Source organism: Oryzias latipes, chromosome 7, assembly GCF_053564925.1.
Source record: "Oryzias latipes strain Hd-rR chromosome 7, Olatipes_Hd-rR_3.1".
NCBI classification, from domain to species: Eukaryota; Metazoa; Chordata; class Actinopteri; order Beloniformes; family Adrianichthyidae; genus Oryzias; species Oryzias latipes.
Genome location: NC_136243.1, coordinates 2919618 through 2940224, shown reverse-complemented (window position 1 = coordinate 2940224; position 20607 = coordinate 2919618). Strand labels below are relative to the sequence as shown.

The window sequence follows — 20607 nt, the reverse complement described above, 5'->3', positions numbered from 1 at the left end:
ATTTCCGCCTCTTTCCTCTAGAAGGATCTCACTTTTCTTTTGAACGGACCTTGAACGGGCTGAGCCCGACACAGACGGACAGGTGCTCAACACCTGAGCTGGCCGTCCAGTCGCGCCTCACCCGCCCTTTTTTTTTCCTCCAGACTTTATTGACAATCCACGTAACACCTCACCTGCACATCGCACCTGCCGCAGCGCAGGCGCTGACGTCACGAAGTAAACAGACCGCTGATCTCGATCGAGCTCGGGAGGACCCGGACCGTCGGTCGTGCGAGGAGCCAAACAACCTGCTGGCCATAACCGATTTCCAACAATGGTGAGTTTGGCACCGTGACGTCATCGTTTCACCTGTGAGGGTGCTGCTCGACTTATTGTCAGATTTTAAAAGGTACACCTGTTGATCATGACTGGACTTCTCTGCTTTTGGTGAAGCTCCTGAGCTCCATCCTCAGCAGTCCCAACCACCAGGATCTGCTTCATGATCTGTTGAGTTCCTGTTCTAACCTCTGACCCTGTAGGTCTTTAAGCACCTACATGTCTCCCAACCGCTGCATACTACTGAATCAACTCCTTTAGTTTTCTACAGGGGATATTTGGGGCTTTTCCAGGATACCTAATGTGAGGGGGCGGGGCTCTGGGAATTGTAGTTTTGATGGGTTAAAAACAAAAATGAGTGGGCTTTTCTCCCCTCTGGTGTTCTGTAGGTTTGTGAGTTCATGTATTGATGGATCCATGACGCTGATGAGTTCATGTTCTGCTAAGTTCTTGTTCGGATGAATCTATGGTTCTGATTTAGCTCTCTGCTAGTGTCAGCCATCTGTCCACCCTCTGTCTTTTTATTTGAAGTCTGACAGTCTAATCCAGCAAAACCGGGTGTGATTACTCCACTGCATGTCTGTTATTGTGTCACGCTTGTTTTAAAAAAAGAAATAAAAAAAAATTAAGAATGTAGTCAGAATCAATCCTTCCAAGATCAAATCCATGATTAGTTTGTTTGTTTTTTAGGATAAAACAAAGTTTTTTTAGTTAAAAAAAATAATATTATTCACAAAAAAACATCCGTTCTTTTCATTTTCTGTTAGTGTTCTGCCTTATTTGTTGACATGAGTTCCCCATTAAATACTTAGTATTGATTTTATTAGGCCAGCAAAGTTAGTTTAGACATTAGAATGTATTAATAGTCCATTTTATTTCTCCTATAATTTAACCAGATTCTCAATTGACAATTCAAATTCTATATCACAGGGACCAGATGGACTGTAAAAACGGGACATGCAAGCATGTTCCTGCTTAAATGAAGTCATGAGATTGAAAGTAGAACCCAAAGAACGCTCAGTGTGAATCCTAAATATGATAAAGATGAAGAAAAATGCAGGAAAACGTCATGAGTATGAGGAGCTTTACCTACCCATTAAACTGAAAGTGAAACAAAGCTTTATCATCTTTTTCCAGACTTTGTGAAAAAAATGAACAATATTTCAAAGACTTCCTTACTGAGGAATATTTCTGAACTGGAGTTCTCACATGTATTTCTGAGCTGATTAATAATGTATCTATATTTTAATTTTTATACTTAAAAGTTGATAGCATTTATAAAAACATATTTTTAATATTTCAGATAATAAGTGGAACCAAAAAGATGTTTTTCTGGCAGTCATACTGCAAACTCATGTTTGTGAAGCTGGTCTGGTTTCTTCAGTCAGTGATGATGTGCTCTGTTTTGGAGGAGGTTATCTCAGGTGCAGGTTGGTTCTGGTTCTAGATGGAATTGTTTTCCTGCAGACCTTTTGGAATATCACTTAAAGTGAAATGGTTCAGGATTTTGCTTCTCTTTCTCATTTCTGTACATTTTTGTGTTGCTGGTGTCTCTTCTAGTCTTCTTGTTGCACCTGTCGCTCTATTTCAGTTACGTGCTGCTGCTGCTACTGTGCTTCTGCTGCTTCTGCTGCTGCTGTGCTGCTGCCTCTCCTGCTGCTGCTGTGCTGCTGCTGTTGCTTCTGTGCTGCTGCTGCTTCTGCTGTGCTGCTGGTGCTGCTGCTCTTGTGCTGCTGCTGTTGCTGCTGGTGCTGCTGCTGATTCTGCTGCTGCTGCTGTAATGCTGCTGCTTCTCCTGCTGCTGCTGTGCTGCTACTTCTGCTGCTGCTGCTGCTGTACTGCTACTGCTGCTGCTGCTTCTCCTGCTGCTGCTGTGCTGCTGCTACTGCTGCTGGTGCTGCTACCGTGCTGCTGCTGCTGCTGTACTGCTACTGCTGCTGCTGCTTCTCCTGCTGCTGCTGTGCTGCTGCTACTGCTGCTGGTGCTGCTTCCGTGCTGCTGCTGCTGCTGTACTGCTGTGCTGCTGCTGCCCCTGGAGCTGCTGCTGCTCCTACTGCTGTGCTCCTGCTGCTGCTGCTGCTGCTGCTGCTGCTGCTGCTACTGTGCTGCTGCTACTTCTGCTGCTGTGCTCCTGGTGCTGTGCTGCTGCTGCTGCTGCTTCTGCTGCTGCTGCTGGTGCTGCTGTGCTGCTGCTGGTGCTGCTGCTTCTCCTGCTGCTGCTGTGCTGCTGGTGATGCTGCTGCTGCTGTACTGCTGCTGTGCTGCTGGTGATGCTGCTGCTGCTGTACTGCTGCTGCTGCTGCTGTACTGCTGCTGCTGCTGCTGTACTACTGCTGCTGCTGCTGCTGCTGCTGTTGCTGCTGTACTACTGCTGCTGCTGCTGCTGCTGTACTGCTGCTGCTGCTGCTGCTGCTGTACTGCTGCTGCTGCTGCTGCTGCTGCTGCTGCTGCTGTACTGCTGCTGCCGGGGTAGTTGCTTTTCAAAGCCACCAAAACCTTTTTAAAAGCTGTCAAAAGCAAACAAATGCTTTAAGCTTAGAAAAAGCCATGAAAAGATGTAAAAATAATAAATAGCTATTCGACGCAGCCTTTCAAACCTACAAAAGTACTTAATGTAAAACTCAGTTGAAAATCAAAACAGTTGAAGCATTTAGAACAACATTTTCATTTGATCTGATATCTAATTTAGTAACAGGCTGGCGTACCGTCGCTATCCTTTATCGCTTATTGTTCTGAATCACCACATTGATGTCATTAACCCTTATGCTGTCTAGTGGGTCATCTAGACCCACTAGACAGTGCTTTGAACCTTTTTTCTTCAATGATTTGTGATCTTCACTGGTGTCCATGGATTACATGAAATCTTTCCCCCTTTATCCACCTTTGTCATGGTAGGGAGAACACCCCAATGTAAGGGGGGGGGGGGGTCATCTGGACCCCATAGGATAGCACAAGGGTTAACTGCTTTTCTCGGTCTAAATAATAACTGTGAGCAGATAAAATGACCCAAAAGGACCAAACACAGCTCTGTAGACACATTAGACGACTGTGAACACGTTGCTTTGAAAGATAGACATGAATGTTAACAACCATCAACACACTGAACTCCAGCTTCTCCTCCGTCTTTCTCTGCTTGGATTGGGTTCACTTCCTGCAGCTGACATGATTTGACTACAGTCTGATGAATGTGAGGAAGATCTAGTGTTGGACTGAAGTCATCATTTTCTCTTCCATGTAGTTGATAATTGTTCCTGAGTACTGAAAGGAGTGCACCCTGTTGACTGGGGTTGTGTGCAGACGCTGATCCACAGGGCAGTTTCGATCACAGCTGAGGCCATATCCTGCTGAACAGATGTCTGAATGAGAACTGCACAGACCAGTTAAAGGCTAATGTTGGGTGTGAGGCAGCGTGCGTCAGAGGTGCTCATGCACAGAAACTCAGATCCACTCAGTCATTTTCAGTCAGGCATACTTCATTGTTCATAATCAAAGAAGACAGTTACTCTCTCTAAAATCCAGGCCTCTGCCGGGTCGAGGGTGTCAGTATGTTCCAACCTTCAAATGTCACCACATGAACCCGCACAATTTTCCTGTTCATTCCAAACGTTCTCAGCTCTTCTAAGCTTCCTTCACAGGAACATCAACAGCCCACTGCTTTGGTATTGGTGTCCTTTTTGGAAAAATGAAAATCGAAGAGGGAAAAACCTGAAAACCAGAAGCATTGCCTCACGATGGAGGGATCGGATAGAATCTTTTCATTTCACTGAAACTGGAACTTTTCTCTACAAAACAAATGATCTGCTGTCCTCCTCTGATCTCTGCAGGATAAACACTTGAACCAGGTAGACCATTTATTGGAAGCTCCAGACAAGACGCGAGTGGAGAAGATATCTGGCAGGACCAGGAAAGTGTCGTTGATTGTGGGCCTGGTGGTGTGTGCCGCCGTTCTGGCTCTGGTGACCGGACTGCTGGTTTGGCATTTCCACCGTAAGCTGCTTCAGTGACTCTTCTGTCAGACGTGCACAGCAGCAGCAGCTGTGATAAAAAACACATTTCCACAGTGAGAAGATGAACTGCAGTCAGTCATGTTTCTGTTTTGAGCCTCCAGCACATTTCATTTCTCTGAGAGTTTCACTGACACTCGTTTATCTGGCTCTACTCATACAGATATGCCAGTGTCACTGCATTGTTCTCATTTTTGTCTTTGCTTTACTCGTCATCCCTGGCATGGTTCCAAAAAACACTACTTATGTCAACTCAGGAAAATCCCAGAGTTTAGAGAAATGTCAGAATACTCCCAATGAAACAGTTGAGTAACTTTTAGGTGTTTGTGATGTTATCAGGGATAATATCACAGAGTCCTTCAGGTAAACATGAAGGAACTGCAAAGGTAAAAGCAATATAAGAAGATAGACTAAAGCTTAAGGGTTAGAGCATAGAAGTTACAGACTACAAAAGATATGTTTAATAGGTTCTAGAAATGGTTTTGACCCAAAGACCAGAGGCCACTGCCAGAGGAACATGTAATTAAGATTCTTCTCATGGGCGTGTCCTTTCAGGTCCTTTTAAGTTTAAGATGGAAATGGATTCTGAACTTGACTGGAAATCCTTGCGGGGAGGATAGAACTGGACACAATTAGAAAAAGAATTGTTTAAACAAGTAAAAAGACTCAAAGCAATTTCAACAAACCCAACGAGGTTCCCAGGGCTCAACTGGATCCAAACCCCTCAGATGTGAGATAATATTAAATTTGTTTTTTGATTTAGTTTAAATATACGATGGAGAAGAAGTTTCTGCTCCTCACATGAACTCTGAGCTTCAGCTGCTTTCCTTTTTTCTGCAGCGTCATGCATCCCACGCACACAAGAGCACAGCAGAGGACGTGTGTGTGTGTGCACAGCCGTGTGTGTGTGTGCATCGTTTGAATTGCTGGATGCTCTGACTGTGTGTTGCGTGTTGTGCGTCTGTCTTCAGTGCGCCGGGACATCAGAGTGCAGCGGGTTTACGTCGGCTCCATCGCAATCAAAGATGTGTTGTTCAAGACTGAGTATGAGGATCCCAGAAGTTCAGAGTTCCAGAAGATGGCCAGTCTGGTCGTGAAGGAGGCAAGTTCTTACTAAGCATCATGGGAGTTCCCTTTTGTAACTTTAGCTCCCTCTGTGACCTCAGGTTAAACTTTGCTCTTACTTTCTAGGGAACGCTTTCAATTAGATCACATGTTGGTTGTATTTGTTTCTATTTTTATTTGAATTCTAGAAACACTGTTTTTATATCATTTTAAATTGTTAAAGTCCCACTCCGATCATCTTTTGATCTATTTTGAAAGTGTTCCCAGTGGTCTTTTCATTAGGATTATGTCGTTTTTAGCCAAAGTCCAAAAGAACTCTGTACTTGGACATAGAGTTCATTAAAAATTCTACTCTGAGTTTTGGGCGGGATTGTTAGCCTGGGACAAATTCCCATGATTCCTTTGTTTACACTCTTCTCCCACTAGCTTACAGCTCCTCACACCCCCAACCTAACATTAGCTGTGCAAGTAAAATGACGAGCAATATCGTTGCTGTCCAGCCGTACAGGTTTGATCCAGATTCCAGCTCAGACGAGGCAAACAAAGAGGTTTGTAAGTGGATGCATCAGAATGGAGCGGAGCAGGGAGGTTGTGGCCCGCTGATTATAGCTTCTATGGAAAATTACAAGCTTTTTCAAATTGCACGTGAGAAAAATATAACAAGAACATGTTAGAAACACCAAAGCATGATTTTCTTCTGAGGGGGTCTTTAAGAAGTTCTACTTACCATTCAACAGATTTACCATTGTTAATGCAGACTGAATACCTTTTTGTGTCGTAAATGTCATTATTTTATTGCTTTTACTTCATTAATCGTGTAAGGGTTGATGGAGCCAGTTTAGCTCGTGCTGGTTTGCGGCGCCTTCCGTCCGTGAAACCAGGGTTCAAATCCGGGCTGCTCCCTATTCCCTTCTCTGCTTCTGTGCCGGTCCCAAGCCCCGATAAATTGAGAGGGTTGCATCAGGAATGGCATCCGGCGTAAAACATTGCCAAGTTAACCATGCGACTCATCCTTGAAAGAGAGGTTGTTTCGCTGTGGCGACCCCTGATGGGAAAAGCCAAAAGAGACAGAAGAAGAATGGTGTAAGGGTTAATGGCTGAGGAAGTGTGCATTATCAGAAATGTACGCACGCCGTGGAAGCTTGAACGGTCCACCAGGAAAGTGGAGTGTGTTCATTTCTGATAATGCACACTTCAAACCCGCTTATACCAAGGTCACTTACAAAAGACATTAATATTCAACCAGTTTTTAGAAGTTTATTCTTGTTGTCTTTTTGGTTTGGATGGCTTTTTTCACAAAAAGTGGACTATTTGTTACGAGCCTTTGCCGGTTCAGCTGGCGTGATGTGTTTCACAGTTTGTATAAAAACCCAAATGAAGATTGAAATGAACCATGGTGTGTTTGATGTTCTGGATTTCAGCTGAAACTCCTGTACTCTAGTTACTCTGTGCTGAACCAGTACCTCAGAACATCCAGGATCCAGGCCTTCAGGTGGGATTCCTATTTTCTTTATACACCTGATCCAGCTGGCATGCTCTGATCTTCTCAGAGCATTCTTTTGTGAAACGCTAACGTGATTCCTCTCCTTTTTTGGAGGGTTGCAGTGATGGAGATGACAATGGCATTGTGGCGTACTACCACTCTGAGTTCGAGCTTCCTGTGTCCAAGCAGGCCTCCCTGGATGAGGCCATCAAGACTCTGGAGCCCTCCGAAGACAAGATGCTGGAAGTAAAGGGGAGGATGACGTTCCATCCCAAAAGCTCTATGAGCATCAGCCACATCCTGTCTGGAGGTGGGAATGTTGCATGTGCATGTCATCTGAAGCAGCAGGCTTCAGCCATGAGGGTTTGAACCGCTCCTAGCTGCTCAGGTTCAGGCTTTAAGTAGGCCGGCATGTTCTCTAAATAGTGCAGCTCTCCACTCTTGTTCTTACTGAGCCGCATTCCTTAGTTCGCTCAGGCAGGTGTGTCGGGTTAAAGATGGGCGTGTCCAGGTGAATCATAGCTGCAAGCTTTTATGAAGAATGAAACAAAGTCCCTGTGTGGTTCAACACACCCTGGTGTTTTCTCTGTTCACTCCTCTGGCCCCTGATGATCACAAACAGAAACAGTCTGGATGACTGCAGCTCAATTAGTCAAACTAAATGAGGAAAACAAATGTTTTTCATCAAATAAAATTGATAGAAGAATCCCTTTTAAGTGTTAAATGCCATCCAAAAAAGTTCTGAAGAAGCCACTCATTGCATCAAACATAGCAAAATATCAACATCTAATGGTTTAGGCCAAATTGCGCACCAAAAAAAACAACAATAATGTGTCTCTGTTAACACCCCGGAAGCATTTTGCTCCAGTCGGGGCTGTTGGTAGTAGACCGGTTAGTGCCAACACACAGCAGCTTACAATACCTGATGTGAGAAGTTCTTGAGGCTCAACAGCCTTTTGGAGAAAAGAAAGATCTACGATAAAAAAAAAGCTTCACACAGAATCTGAGAGCAGTTTAGGGTCAAACACAACTTTCTCACATTCAGGTGAAGACAACGTTGCGTAATGATCTATTTAGACTAAAGTGTGAGGAAAAAAACTCTCAAGTGGAGCCTCATGTTAACTTTGGATCAAGAATCCAGATGATCGGTGATGGACAAGGACATGCTGATTATAATTAGGAGGAGCCTGTTGGACAAAAAAGACTTGGGGTCAGTTTATACTTCAGACCGATTTGTAATACAAATCTTTAAATAGTTTGCACCAATGGCCTGATTCACAAAAGCACATTTACAGAGTGGGTGGTGCTGTAATGAAAACAGCTAAAGAAGCAAGAGGTTCTGGAGGTTTTCTCCAGGCGGCTGCTCACAGTTCTGTCTGACTGTATCTCTAATCCCCAATGGAGGTCAAACAGTTTAAAGATGAGGAACATGGTTTAGCTCAGAGTTATAGAGGATGCTAGCAAACGAAGCTGTGGGAGGTGTTCTGCTCTCAGGTCATGAGCGTCCCCGCTGGCCTGCAAGTGTCTGCTGAGCAGAAGGGAGGCAGTAAGTGACCAGCAGGTGGCAGTGTTGCAGCACAGACAAACCCTGACCATCAGAGCTGGAGTGGACTTTCAGGATGTGCTTGTGATGAAGGATGGGCGTGGGACTGAACCTGATTCAGATGTTTGTGTTTGCCATGTTGTAGAGGCTTGAAAGTGTCTTCTTTGTCAAAGTGTGGTCTTTGTGTTGGCAGCTCTGGATCCACGCATGGGCAGAGCCTTGGTGTCGGGTGAGACATGCTCAGATTCTTTTTGCATTTGTTTATTTAAGGTAAAGTACATAAATATGTGCATGCAAATACCCACTAATGTTTGATACATGATAAGTATATTTATTATGTCAATAAAGTTTACTTAAACTTACTCAAAATTGGGATTTATTCAGCTGCACTCTACTAAAACTTGAGGTCTTCTTCTGACTTATGTCACTCATTTCTTGAAACAACAGATTGACTTTTTGATGACGTCTCATCGTTTCAGAGAAAGCCACCACCAAGATCCATATCACGGGGGAGGGGGGCCTCCTCCAGTCTCCGGGCTTCCCGGACACTCCATACCCTTCAAACCTTAGCCAGCAGTGGCTTCTCCAGGCCGACCCACGGCACAGAGTCAAGCTGGACTTTCACACTCTGATCCTGGAGGATGACTGTCAGCACGACTTCCTGAAGATCTATGATTCTTTGGTGCCCATCGAGCTATGCGCCTTGACAGAGTGAGAATGAAGGCCCACATATGACTCTCCACCTCTTCCTCATGTGGAACAATTATCCACTTGACCTCTTCCCCTAATATGATGAAAATCCTTTCTTCGCCCCTCTTCTTCAGGGAGTCACTGTTTTTCCTTAATTAGTGTAAATGGACTTGTCACCAAACAGAGAGACTGTATCCTAAAAAACAGCCAGAGCCTTGTAAATGAGAGTCAGAGGACTAATAGGAAGAGAGTCTTTCCTCTTTGTTTTTTGTGATAAGCCATGGTGTCTTCAAGTGACTATCTATTGGGACTGCGTAAAGCTTTTAGGCAGTTCGATCCATTGTTTGCTCTTCTAATAGTGTGAAAGTGATAGAAAAAAGGGAACTATTATTGGGAAAGTCCTGGAAGATTGACCCATTGCTGGTATTTTGACCTGAATTTGTAAATTCCGGTCATAATTTTGATGGACAGCAGTAGGAGACGTGGCAAAAGTGGTAGGCAGTGGGAGCTTTACACTTTTGGCCTATTGACTTCCTGGCACCATGACCTCCAGCTCCTTCAGCAGTTTGCAGCTGAGTGGAAAGCAGCTGGGATTAGACTCAGTATGTCCAGGGCTGAGGCTATGGTTCTTGGTTGGAAAAAGGTCAAATGTGATTGCAAAGACGCTGCAGCAACACACTATTAACACAACTTTGTTCAGCCTCTGTTTTGTCTCAGCCGGCCCTCTACAGGCCTCGAGGGCCGGTGTCCTGCATGTTTTCCAACCAACCTGCCAAAAAACACACCTGATTCAGGTAATCAGCAGCAAAGAAGGCTAGATTTCTGGAAAACCAGCAGGACACCGGCCCTCGAGGCCTGGATTTAGGGACTGCTGTTGTAAACAATGCTGATGGCATAGGCATCTGAAAGAGAACAATAAAGATTCACCATGACGAGCAACAAGCCCAACCTTCCACACAGCCCTAGGTTTACAAGATTATATGACAATTAAACTCTGACTGTAAAAGTGTCAACTCCCTGAAATCAGTAACACAGTCAGCTTGTCTGTAATGCTTTGGAAAATGATCCTTGTGCAAGTTTCTCTAACTTGTAATACTAAGAAATCCCTCTTGTGAAGAAAGCCAGATGTCTTCTCTGACATCCAGCATTAAGGAAAGGAAGTGTTGTTTACTCATTTCAGACTCCTGACACTCAGTAGACCCTTGTTGTAGAATTCCTCAGTTCACTAGTGAGGAGAGGAGGAAGAGCACGACTGACAGCTGGATGGGCGGGGCATCAGCAGTGATGCACATTTTGTGAACACATTCTGCTGCAGGTCACGCTGCGAACCACGCTTCTTCTTTCAGATCAGTTTCTGTCTTACTTCCATCTCCTTCTTTCGTGATGAGGATAAAAACAAATCCTGTCATTTCCAACGTGCCCCTGACAGCTGACCTTTTCTTCCTGTCTTCCTGCAGACAGTGTGGATACCCTCAGGAATCCTTGACCTTCCTGTCATCTGGGAACGTCATGCTGTTGACGCTGGTCACCAACCAGGAGAAGAACTTCCCTGGTTTCAGAGCCTTCTACTCCCAGGTTCCTCTGGATAGTGGAGGTGAGCTGCTGTTAACAGCTGCACACAGGAGTTCACTTTGAGCCCAAACCTCCAGGTGGTGTTAAACAGAACATTTGGATTTTTCCCTAAGTTGTTTAATGTTCTGTGGAGATGAACTCAGAGACAAAAAACTGACCAATGGTTTGCAAATGAGCTGACGTAATGATTCCCTTTCCTATCCCATGAATCCTCTGTTTGCCTTGCAGCACCTGTGTCTTCTGTTTTGGGTGTGGGTGAAGCCTCTGAGGCGCTGAGTGAACATGGTTTCTGATTAATCTGTTCTTGTTTTTTTTAAGAATGTGGAGGAAGACTGTTAGGAGAGAAAAGCTCGTTCTCTTCTCCGTTCTTCCCCTCCAACTACCCACCAAAGGCATCATGCCAATGGGACATTCAGGTAACGCCCACATGCTAACGCTGCAGAGAGAGTTAGCATGTTCCTTCACTACAGAGTCCATGTGCTCATATGACTAGGAACCAGAATGACTAAAGAGCAATTTATCTTTATTACAAAAGTAAAGGGATTAAACCAGGTTTCTGCTTCCTCAAGATGTGTGAATTTATTTTCTCGTTCTTGTCCATTCTGCTTTGGTGAAACAGAAGATCTTAAAGCTATTATCTAAGGAATTACTCATAAAAATGTAACTGGGTTTCATTTATCTGCACTCATTTGCTCAGAGATTACGTCTTAAAGAAATACTCCTGGTAAAATAAAGGCTGTGATTATTAGTACCGTATTTTCCGGACTATAAGTCGCTCCGGAGTATAAGTCGCACCAGCCCAAAAATGCATTATGAAGTAGAAAAAAACACAGATAAGTCACACTGGACTATAAGTCGCATTTTGACGGGAAATTTATTTAACAAAATCTGAGACCAAGAACTAATAACTTGCACAAACTCATATGACACAATCATAGCAGACTGTTTATCTCATAATTTCACAGTAATTCTTTCTCATACCTATTTATTTATTCTTTTCATGAAGCATCATTGTCCAACTAATACTCTGTTTTCATCCTGTGTTTGTAGAAACAGTTGTCATTTTTATTGCATTTCTGAATCTATGAAATCATTGGAAAATAGAATATTATGTTGTTAGCCTTCAAGATCTTACTGTAAAAAAAAGTTTGCTGATTCTCTGAGTCACTTAACATACCTCATACATCAAATTGACCCAGGAACATCATCTCTGTTCCTCACAAATGAACATAACAGGAGGGTAAACAATGTATTTCTTTCAATTTGGTTCTAACATAAGTCGCTGCGGAGTATAAGTCGCACCCCTTGCCAAACTATGAAAAGAAGGGCGACTTATAGTCCGGAAAATACGGTACTGATGGTGATTCAAACACATTTGAAATGAATATAAATGCAGTAAAACTATAACTTGAAGGTAAAGTCATGTGATCTCAGGAGTCTCTATTTCATAACCTGTCACACTCACTCCACATGTTTTCAAATGAACTTTTCATGAGTCAGTTGAAATCTTTTTCATTTCAGGTCTCAAAGGAGAGGTTTATCAAGTTAGAGTTTGAAAAGTTTGCTGTGGGAAATCAAAGCGAGGAGTGCCTCCATGATTACCTGGAAGTTGACCAAGATCGGTGAGACTGATGGAGTTTCGTCTTTCTTCAGTTTTTTCAGCAAAACTGCACGATTTACTTCTGATAGGGATTTCTGGTTGACCTTGGTTCCTGTGTACTCTAAAGGAGCCCAGATGTCTCAGAGAGTCAGGTTTGAAGGTGCTGAGATGGATGCATCATATTTTGCAGGTGTTTCTTTTCAAATGTGTCAAAGCTAGTTCCAGCTGCTGCGTGTTGTGGTTTAGACTTTCCTGAAAGTCTTCAGGGGAGGAGAGGAACAATACCCACTCAGAGGTCATCTGTGTGTTTGCAGATTCTGTGGCAGGAAGTTAAAAAGCAGTTTCATCATCATCAAAAGCAGCAAGGCCACCGTGACGTTTCAGTCTGGCTCATCCTATGTTGACCAGGGTTTCCTCATCAGATATGAATCTTTCATTCCGTCTGATCGTAAGACATCTACCTCAAATGTTTTTCTGAGAGTTGACGCTGTGTTGCAGCGCTGTCTGATGCTGCCGTATTTTGACCAATGTTGCTCCTCAGCTTGTCCCAAACAGTTCCGCTGCAGCAGCAACCTTTGCATCAACACAACTCTGCAGTGTGACGGCTGGAACGATTGTGGAGACAACAGTGATGAGATGTCCTGCAGTGAGTCCCACCTGAAGATCTGCTGCAGAGCCACAGTTTGCAGTGGAAACATCTATTCTGAACTGGGAATGAATGATGGACACAAACAAAGTAACTTTTTTCCTTTATCTGCATCTGCTCAGTCTGCAGGAAGTCTTACATTAAGTGCAAAAACGGCTTGTGTAAGCCCCAGATGTGGACGTGTGATGGATACAATGACTGTGGAGACGGAACTGATGAGGAGAACTGCAGTGGGTTTCAGAGCAAACTTTCATGAAATGAAACCTTATGTTCTCATATGACTCTGCGGATATTGTCCTTCCACAGACAGATGTAAAGATGGGGGCTTTTTATGCAGAAGCGGTCGCTGCATCTCCCAGAGTCTGAAGTGTAACGGAGAAAATGACTGTGGCGATGGCTCCGATGAGTCCCAATGTAAACGATGTAAGAAACAATAAGTATGCATGCACACACACACACACACACACACACACACACACAGTGGGGTTAACAATACACTGGGTGACAAACTCTCCAAGTTGTCTCCAAAAAAGGAGAAACCTTAATGTTTTTCATCAAAACACTTCAACTGTGAGAGACAGAATGAAAAAAAGAACTGAGGGAAATCTTGTCTGATTTTTTAAAACAAAATATTTGTTTGCATAATGGTGCAGAAAATAAGATAAGGAGGAAGTTTTTCTCCAAAATCGCTCCATACATGGCACCATTCATCCCTTCTTTCATACGGATCATCCTGTCCCTTTGCATAAATATCGCCCCAACCCATGATGTTTCCACCCCCATGCTTCACAGTTTCTATGGTGTTCTTCAGCATTCTTCCTTGGCCAAGCACAACGAGTAGTGTTCGTTCAGCACTTGGGTGGAGCGGGCGTGGGGGGGGTTTGGATGGCGTGATTGGGTGGGAGTTTGGCTTAGCTAGGGGGGTGGACTTTTTGCTTGGGCTGGGGGGCTGGTGTGAGGGCCCGTCTGGGGGGGCCTGTCTGTGCCGGATGGGCTGCCCATCTGGACCAGGGACGGGGAGGGGCAACCCCCTTGGGGCCCGCGGTTGCTCCAGTCAACAAGTTCCATGGCCGTGGGGTCATGGGTGTGACCCTTCCGGGGGAGAGTGCTGTCTGTGGGAGAGGGGTCTTATAGGTTTGGGACCTTGGGGTTTTGGCAGGTTGAGGTGTATACTGAGGCAATCTGACTGGTCAGCCTGATTTGGTCCTGTCAGAGCCTGACCAGCTCCCTCGCTTGGGTGCTGGGCCAGGGGTTGGCCCTGGGGCCGGCTGTCTCTTGGCTCCTCTCTCCTTTTGAGGGGTGGGGTGTGTTAGGCCTGGGGGATCGGCTCTCCTTGCGACGGGGTCTCTGGGCTGGGGAGACTGCCTCACCAATCGGGGGTGAGTCTTCCAGCTGTCCCTGACTTACCCTCCTTTCTCTTACAACCACTTATTGGGGCAATGGAGTCTCCAGCCTGCAATTTGCTTTGGGGGGCAGCTAGTTGGCAGTGACCCCCCTCCCACGGTTTCCGCATGGAATTGGGCCCCTCCCCTCTCAGTTTTAATTGCACCTTTTAAGTGTAAGACACTTGATAGCGAGGGGGGTGCTTGGACATTACTGCCGGCAAGCAGGAGATGTCCTCTCAGCGCCCCACCTGCCAATTTTAACTGCACACACCACTTATGTCTCAAAACTATACACTCCAACACACACACACAAACAATACCTTACACAAGGAAGGTGGGACCTGATCATCTGTCCCATCCCTGATGGTGGTTATACAGTGGTGGACAAAATTGTTGGTACCCCTCAGTTAAAGAAAGAAAGTCCACAATGCTCACTGAAATGACTTGAAATGTTCAAAAGTAACAATAAGTTAAAATGTATTGAAAATTAAATCATCAAAATCAGCCATTACTTTTGAGTTGTTGATTAACAGAATTATTTAAAAAAACAAACTAATGAAATAGGGCTGGACAAAAATGATGGTACCCATAACTTAATATTTTGTTGCACAACCCTTTGAGGCAATCACTGCAATGAAACGGTTTCTGTGTTTGTCAATGAGCCTTCTGCACCTGTCCACAGGTATTTTGGCCCACTCCTCATGAGCAAACTGCTCCAGTTGTCTCAGGTTTGATGGGTGTCTTCTCCAAATAGCATGTTTCAGCTCCTTCCACTGATGTTCAATGGGATTCAGATCTGGGCTCATAGAAGGCCACTTCAGAATAGTCCAACGCTTTTCTCTGAGCCATTCTTGGGGGTTTTGGCTGTGTGTTTTGGATCGTTGTCCTGTTGGAAGACCCATGACCTGTGACTGAGACCAAGCTTTCTGACACTAGGCAGCACATTTCTACCCAGAATGCCTTGATAATCTTTGTGGTTTGTGGTTTTGGTTTGTCAACATGCATTTTTGCAAATTCCAGTCTGGCTTTTTTAGGATTTCCTTTCAACAGTGGTGTCCTCCTTGGTCGTCTCCCATGAAGTCCACTCTGGCTCAAACAAAGACGAATGGTGCGATCGGACAATGAAGTACCTTGATCTCGGAGTTCACCTTTAATGTCTTTGGAGGTTGTTCTGGGCTCTTTGGATACAGTTCCAACTCTCCGTCTCCTCCATTTGTCATCCATTTTCCTCTTCCGACCACGTCCAGGGAGGTTGGCTACTGTCCGGTGGGTCTTAAACTTCTGAATAATATGTCCCACTGTGGTCACAGGAACTTCAAGCTGCTTAGAGATGGTTTTATAGCCTTTACTTTTACGATGTTTGTCTATCATTTTGTTTCTAATGTCCTGGGACAATTCTCTCCTTGGCTTTCTGTTGTCCATGTTCAGTGTGGTTCACACCTTTTCACCAAACAGCAACATGACTATTTGACTCCCTTTAAATAGGCAGACTGACTGATTATGTGTTTGAAAACAGCTGTGATGTCAATTAAAGGACATACCTGAGTTCATCATGACCCACTGGACAATTAGTTCTCAGACTTTTATGGAGGTCCCATCATTTTTGTCCAGCCCTATTTCATTAGTTTGTTTTTTGAAATAATTCTGTTAATCAACAACTCAAAAGTAATGGCTGATTTTGATGATTTAATTTTCAATAAATTTTAATTTATTGCTACTTTTGAACGTTTCAAATCATTTCAGTGAACATTGTGGACTTTCTTTCTTTAACTGAGGGGTACCAACAATTTTGTCCACCACTGTAGATGAACTGACTGGGCTCCATGTAGATCTAGTCGTATGACTTGTAACGTGTCCTATAATGTGTCTGTGTATGCCTGTGTGTTTGTGTCTGTATATGTGCATGTGTGTGTGTGTTGCAGCACTGGTGCTGGGTTGCTCAGAGTTTACCTTCCGCTGTGCAAATGGTCGCTGCATCAGTAAAATCAACCCTGAGTGCGATGAAGAGCAGGACTGTGAGGATGGCTCAGACGAGGCAGACTGTTGTACGTTACACACACAAACACACACTTTGACTGGCACCAGCGTGCACATGAATGCAAGCATTGGTTTGCTTTTAGCATGCGGCATTGTGCCGTTCCGCAGTTCCCGTGTTGTGGGCGGCGTGGTGTCTAAGGAGGGGGAGTGGCCCTGGCAGGTCAGTCTTCACTTCAAGGGGGAGGGGCATGTGTGCGGTGCGTCGGTGCTGAACAACCGCTGGCTGCTAACTGCCGCTCACTGTGTCCAGGACAGCCAAGTCAAAAGGTAAAAGCTGGGTTTAAAATGAAAGCAAATTTGCAAATTCTGGGTTTTCTGTAAACAACAGGTTCTCTGTACTGAGGAGAGTATATGAGAAAAAGTAAAACAACATGAATGCACCTCCATAAAGAGTAGGTCAAATTCAAAAGTGAACTGCAATAAAACTGCTCTCTGCTCAGTGGATTTTTTTTTTCATCACTTCAGTTAATTTACATGAGTAATGTAATCCCTGTGGTCACCTGCAGATCCCTGTGTACCGCACACTTTGAAAGGGTTAGTAAAAGTATGGTTTCATCCGATGCAGATACTCTGAAGCCCACCACTGGGAGGCGCTGTTGGGTCTGCATGTGCAGGGTCAGACCAACGAGTGGACAGTGAAGAGGAGGGTGAGACGGATCATCGCCCACGAAGACTTCAGCTATGAAACCTATGACAACGACATCGCCCTGATGGAGCTGGACGCCGACGTCCGCCTCAACCAATACATCTGGCCCATCTGCCTGCCCTCCCCCGCCCATGACTTCCCAGCAGGCCAAGAGGCCTGGATCAGTGGCTGGGGGGCCACCTCTGAAGGAGGTAAAGTGAGACTTGACAAACTCATAGTTGTGTCTTCATTGATCAGAAAGGAGAACCTTTGTAAAACCAAACAGGACGTTTGTTGTGAAGGTAGTTTTGTAACTAAGGACTGAATCCTTTTCTGAGTCCTGTTTCAAAGCATGGTAGCCAAACACAGGGATGTTTATCTTCCCTTTTCTCCTCTCAGGGTTTAGAGAAAAATTCCTGCAGAAGGCAGCCGTCCGGATTGTGAACACCACAGTGTGCAGCAGCCTGATGGAGGACCAGATCACGGACAGGATGCTGTGTGCTGGAGTCCTCGAGGGAGGTGTGGATGCCTGTCAGGTACAGACACCGGATTTAACCACGGCCATGTGCATTCATCCATATGTCAAAGCAGTCCCTACGTTTCAGGTTCACTCATTGAAAAAAGGAAGGCAAAATAGTAAAAATACTGCAAGGTAGTATTAAACGGCATCAATAAGTACTAAAATGATGACTTTTTGAGCAATGACATTATTTCCTAACAAAATATGACATTAAGCACACAGACAGATTAGGTTTTGTTCAGATTCATCTCAGCTACTGTCTCCCCTGATAACATGTGTCTACTCCGATTATTTAATGATAAACAACTGAAGCTCTTTACTGCCTAGAGTTCGCTCACAAACCCTTAACTCGCTCTTACTCAGATTTATGCTGTGTAAAGCTTACATGTACTGTAACTTCCTATGCCACTGTCAGATAAATTCATCTAGACATTGAAGAAAAACACAATTATAAACAGACCACAACAAGAATCACGTTTCACATGCACGAGGGAGAAAAGCAAGTGTGACAGAAGACGTCCACCACTCTTCTCTTCTCAAAGGTCTGCCTCTCCTCGTGCTTTTATTAAGAATTCAAGTAGGAGGATACAATTTCCAGACAAAGAGAAAAGTTCATTAGGGGGTGTCGTATAATGACCCAGTTGGGTGGATCCTAAGTTCAAACAATATTCCTTATCAGCTCAGGACAGTGTCATAAAACCCCCTCATCCTTGCTGGGATGAGAACCAGATTGACAAACGTACAACTGTTTTCTAAAAAGTTAAAAAAGGTCAATCTGAGTTAACATTTAAACAAATACATATAAACAATGAAAATAATAAAACAATTTCCTTCACAGCCACTTACTTTCTGTTCTTGAAGTTTTTCAGTCCAATGAAGATGGAGAAACTAAACAGGGTTGTTTGGAGGGGCGTTGCCTGGACTGGACCTGTTCTGACCAAACTACATCTGATGTTTCTTTTTCACTGTGATCTCTCACCAGGGCGACTCTGGTGGGCCCCTGACTGTCCAAAAAAACAGGGATGAGCGGGCCTTCCTGGCTGGAGTGGTGAGCTGGGGTGAAGGCTGCGGTCAGAAGAACAAAGCAGGCATCTACACCCGGGTCACCAAGTTCCGCTCCTGGATAAAGGAGAACTGTGGATTGTAGCAGCTCCAAGCTGGACTTACCATATGAACTCTGTGTATCCTGGACAACGGAAGGCTTTTGGGAGGAACAAAAGAAAAAACTAAGAATACTGTCACTGATCAACTGTTTCAATTAAGTTCTATTCATTTAAAAAGTATTTTTAGGATTCATGGCCTAACAGAGATCATCCTCCAAAACTATAGTTTGGACTAAAATAAAGTGGTGTAAGGTGATGAGGGGATTTTTGACAATTAAGTTGTTTCCTTTGTTCAAAGATGTTATTTTTGCACTCGAGTTGAAAATGTGATGTGTGAATCATTGCCCATTGTTGGAATGTTTGTCTTTCACTACTATGAGGTGCAGGTTTGGAGGTTGGGGGTGTGTGTGGTGTCATCACCATAACATTCAGATGGAGCAACTGTTTGGAGTCATGAGCCTCTTACTGAAGAAAGATGTTTGCTTGTTTGTCCCTAATAAATATGCTAACAGCCTAAAGAAGTTGAAAGCCAGTGATGACCCATGGGTCAGCCAGGCTCCAGTCTCCCGCCGTCAGGGTCACGTCTGCTCCTGGTTGCAAGTGAGCTGCAGAAACACACAGGTGTGTTGAGCTTTGTGTCAGCAGGACAAACACACAAATGTCCTGGGACTCTGATCTGTAGGCTTCATGTGGTTTAGATTCCACAGCAGAAATCTCCAGTTCTGCCCCAAATAAGCAAATGTTTACTATATAAATATTAACTATGTTTGATTCAATATTAATGATAAAAACACCTTTATTGTTGATGATCACTTTAGCCAGTTTAGCTCGTGCTGGTTTGCGGCGCCTTCCGTCCATGAAACCCGGGTTCGACTCCAGGCTCCTCCCTGTTCCCTTCTCCACCTCTGCCGGTTCCAAGCCCGGTTTGAGAAGGTTGCGTCAGGAAGGGCATCCGGCGTAAAACATTGCCAAATTTACCATGCGACTCGTTCGCTGTGGCGACCCCTGATGGGAGAAGCCGAAAGTGGATGAAGTGGAAGAAGATTGTTGATGATCACTTTAACACAAGTGAAATAATTAACAAACCGCTGGACATTACCTGCTCAAAGGCAGTGTCTTCTTTACAGTTGTTTTTTTTATAAATAGCCAACATTCACTTTCTCTAAATAGTTCTGCTTGATTTAATACATACATTTTATTTAAAATATGTATGAGATAGAATATAGAAAAAAAATATAAGAAACATGTATAAAACAAGACTTTAAATTAAAATTTTAAAATAGGATAAATAAAAAAATAAACTAAAGCATTATTAAATGATGTCATAAATACTGAGCTGAACTAGTGAATGATGTCATTGCTCCCAGAATATAAACCAGGGGACTCTGTTAACATGAATGATGTAATCATGATGTCATGATGTCATGATTTCATTTGACATGACATCTGATGACATCTGATGTCATCAGATGTCATTTGACATCACACAATGACATCATTTGAAGTCAGAAGGTTTCCAAGAAAACTCTTGTATACGTGTGCTTTCAAGCTTCTAACAGTTCTGAACGAGCACGTGAGAAATGAGCACAAAGATGTCCAACCACACAACAAAGACAGCCGCCAACGTTCCAACCCAGACAAAGAACGGAGAGGCAAAACAGAGTCTGGTCTTCACCAACACCCACTTTAAGACACCGTATCAAACACCAACAATGTCTGCGAACACAGATTTCAAAAAGGTGAACCCTAAGGTGTCCGTTCAAAAGACTGAAAGAGTGGAAAAACGGTCTCCAAAAAAGACAGACGCCAATGTTCCAACGCAGGTCAATAACGGAGAGGTCAAAAAGAAGAAAAAGGTCTTCAATAATGCCAATAAAGTAGTGTATAGTTTCATGTCAACATCTGAGAACAGGAACTTGCTCAGGACAGCCCCGGAGAGGAGCAATCACTACACTAAAAACAACACTAAACATGTGGAATATTGGACCAAAAAAGAGGTATATCAGCCTCAGAAGAAAA

At 44.1% G+C, this 20607-nt stretch overlaps 1 protein-coding gene across 1 annotated transcript; it reads left to right on the top strand.

The window, feature by feature from the left end:
• Window positions 1-15: 15 nt before the first annotated feature.
• st14b (ST14 transmembrane serine protease matriptase b) lies at window positions 16-19109 on the top strand. The gene is made up of 19 exons (XM_004086366.5): window positions 16-316; window positions 4140-4302; window positions 5291-5421; window positions 6806-6876; window positions 6990-7177; window positions 8604-8639; window positions 8890-9121; window positions 10558-10694; window positions 10991-11088; window positions 12194-12294; window positions 12587-12720; window positions 12814-12918; window positions 13041-13148; window positions 13225-13341; window positions 16226-16348; window positions 16424-16607; window positions 16906-17177; window positions 17365-17501; window positions 18468-19109. The coding sequence occupies exons 1-19, from the start codon at window positions 314-316 to the stop codon at window positions 18630-18632; spliced, it is 2505 nt and encodes an 834-aa protein (XP_004086414.1). The 5' UTR covers window positions 16-313; the 3' UTR covers window positions 18633-19109.
• The last annotated feature ends 1498 nt before the right edge of the window (window positions 19110-20607 follow it).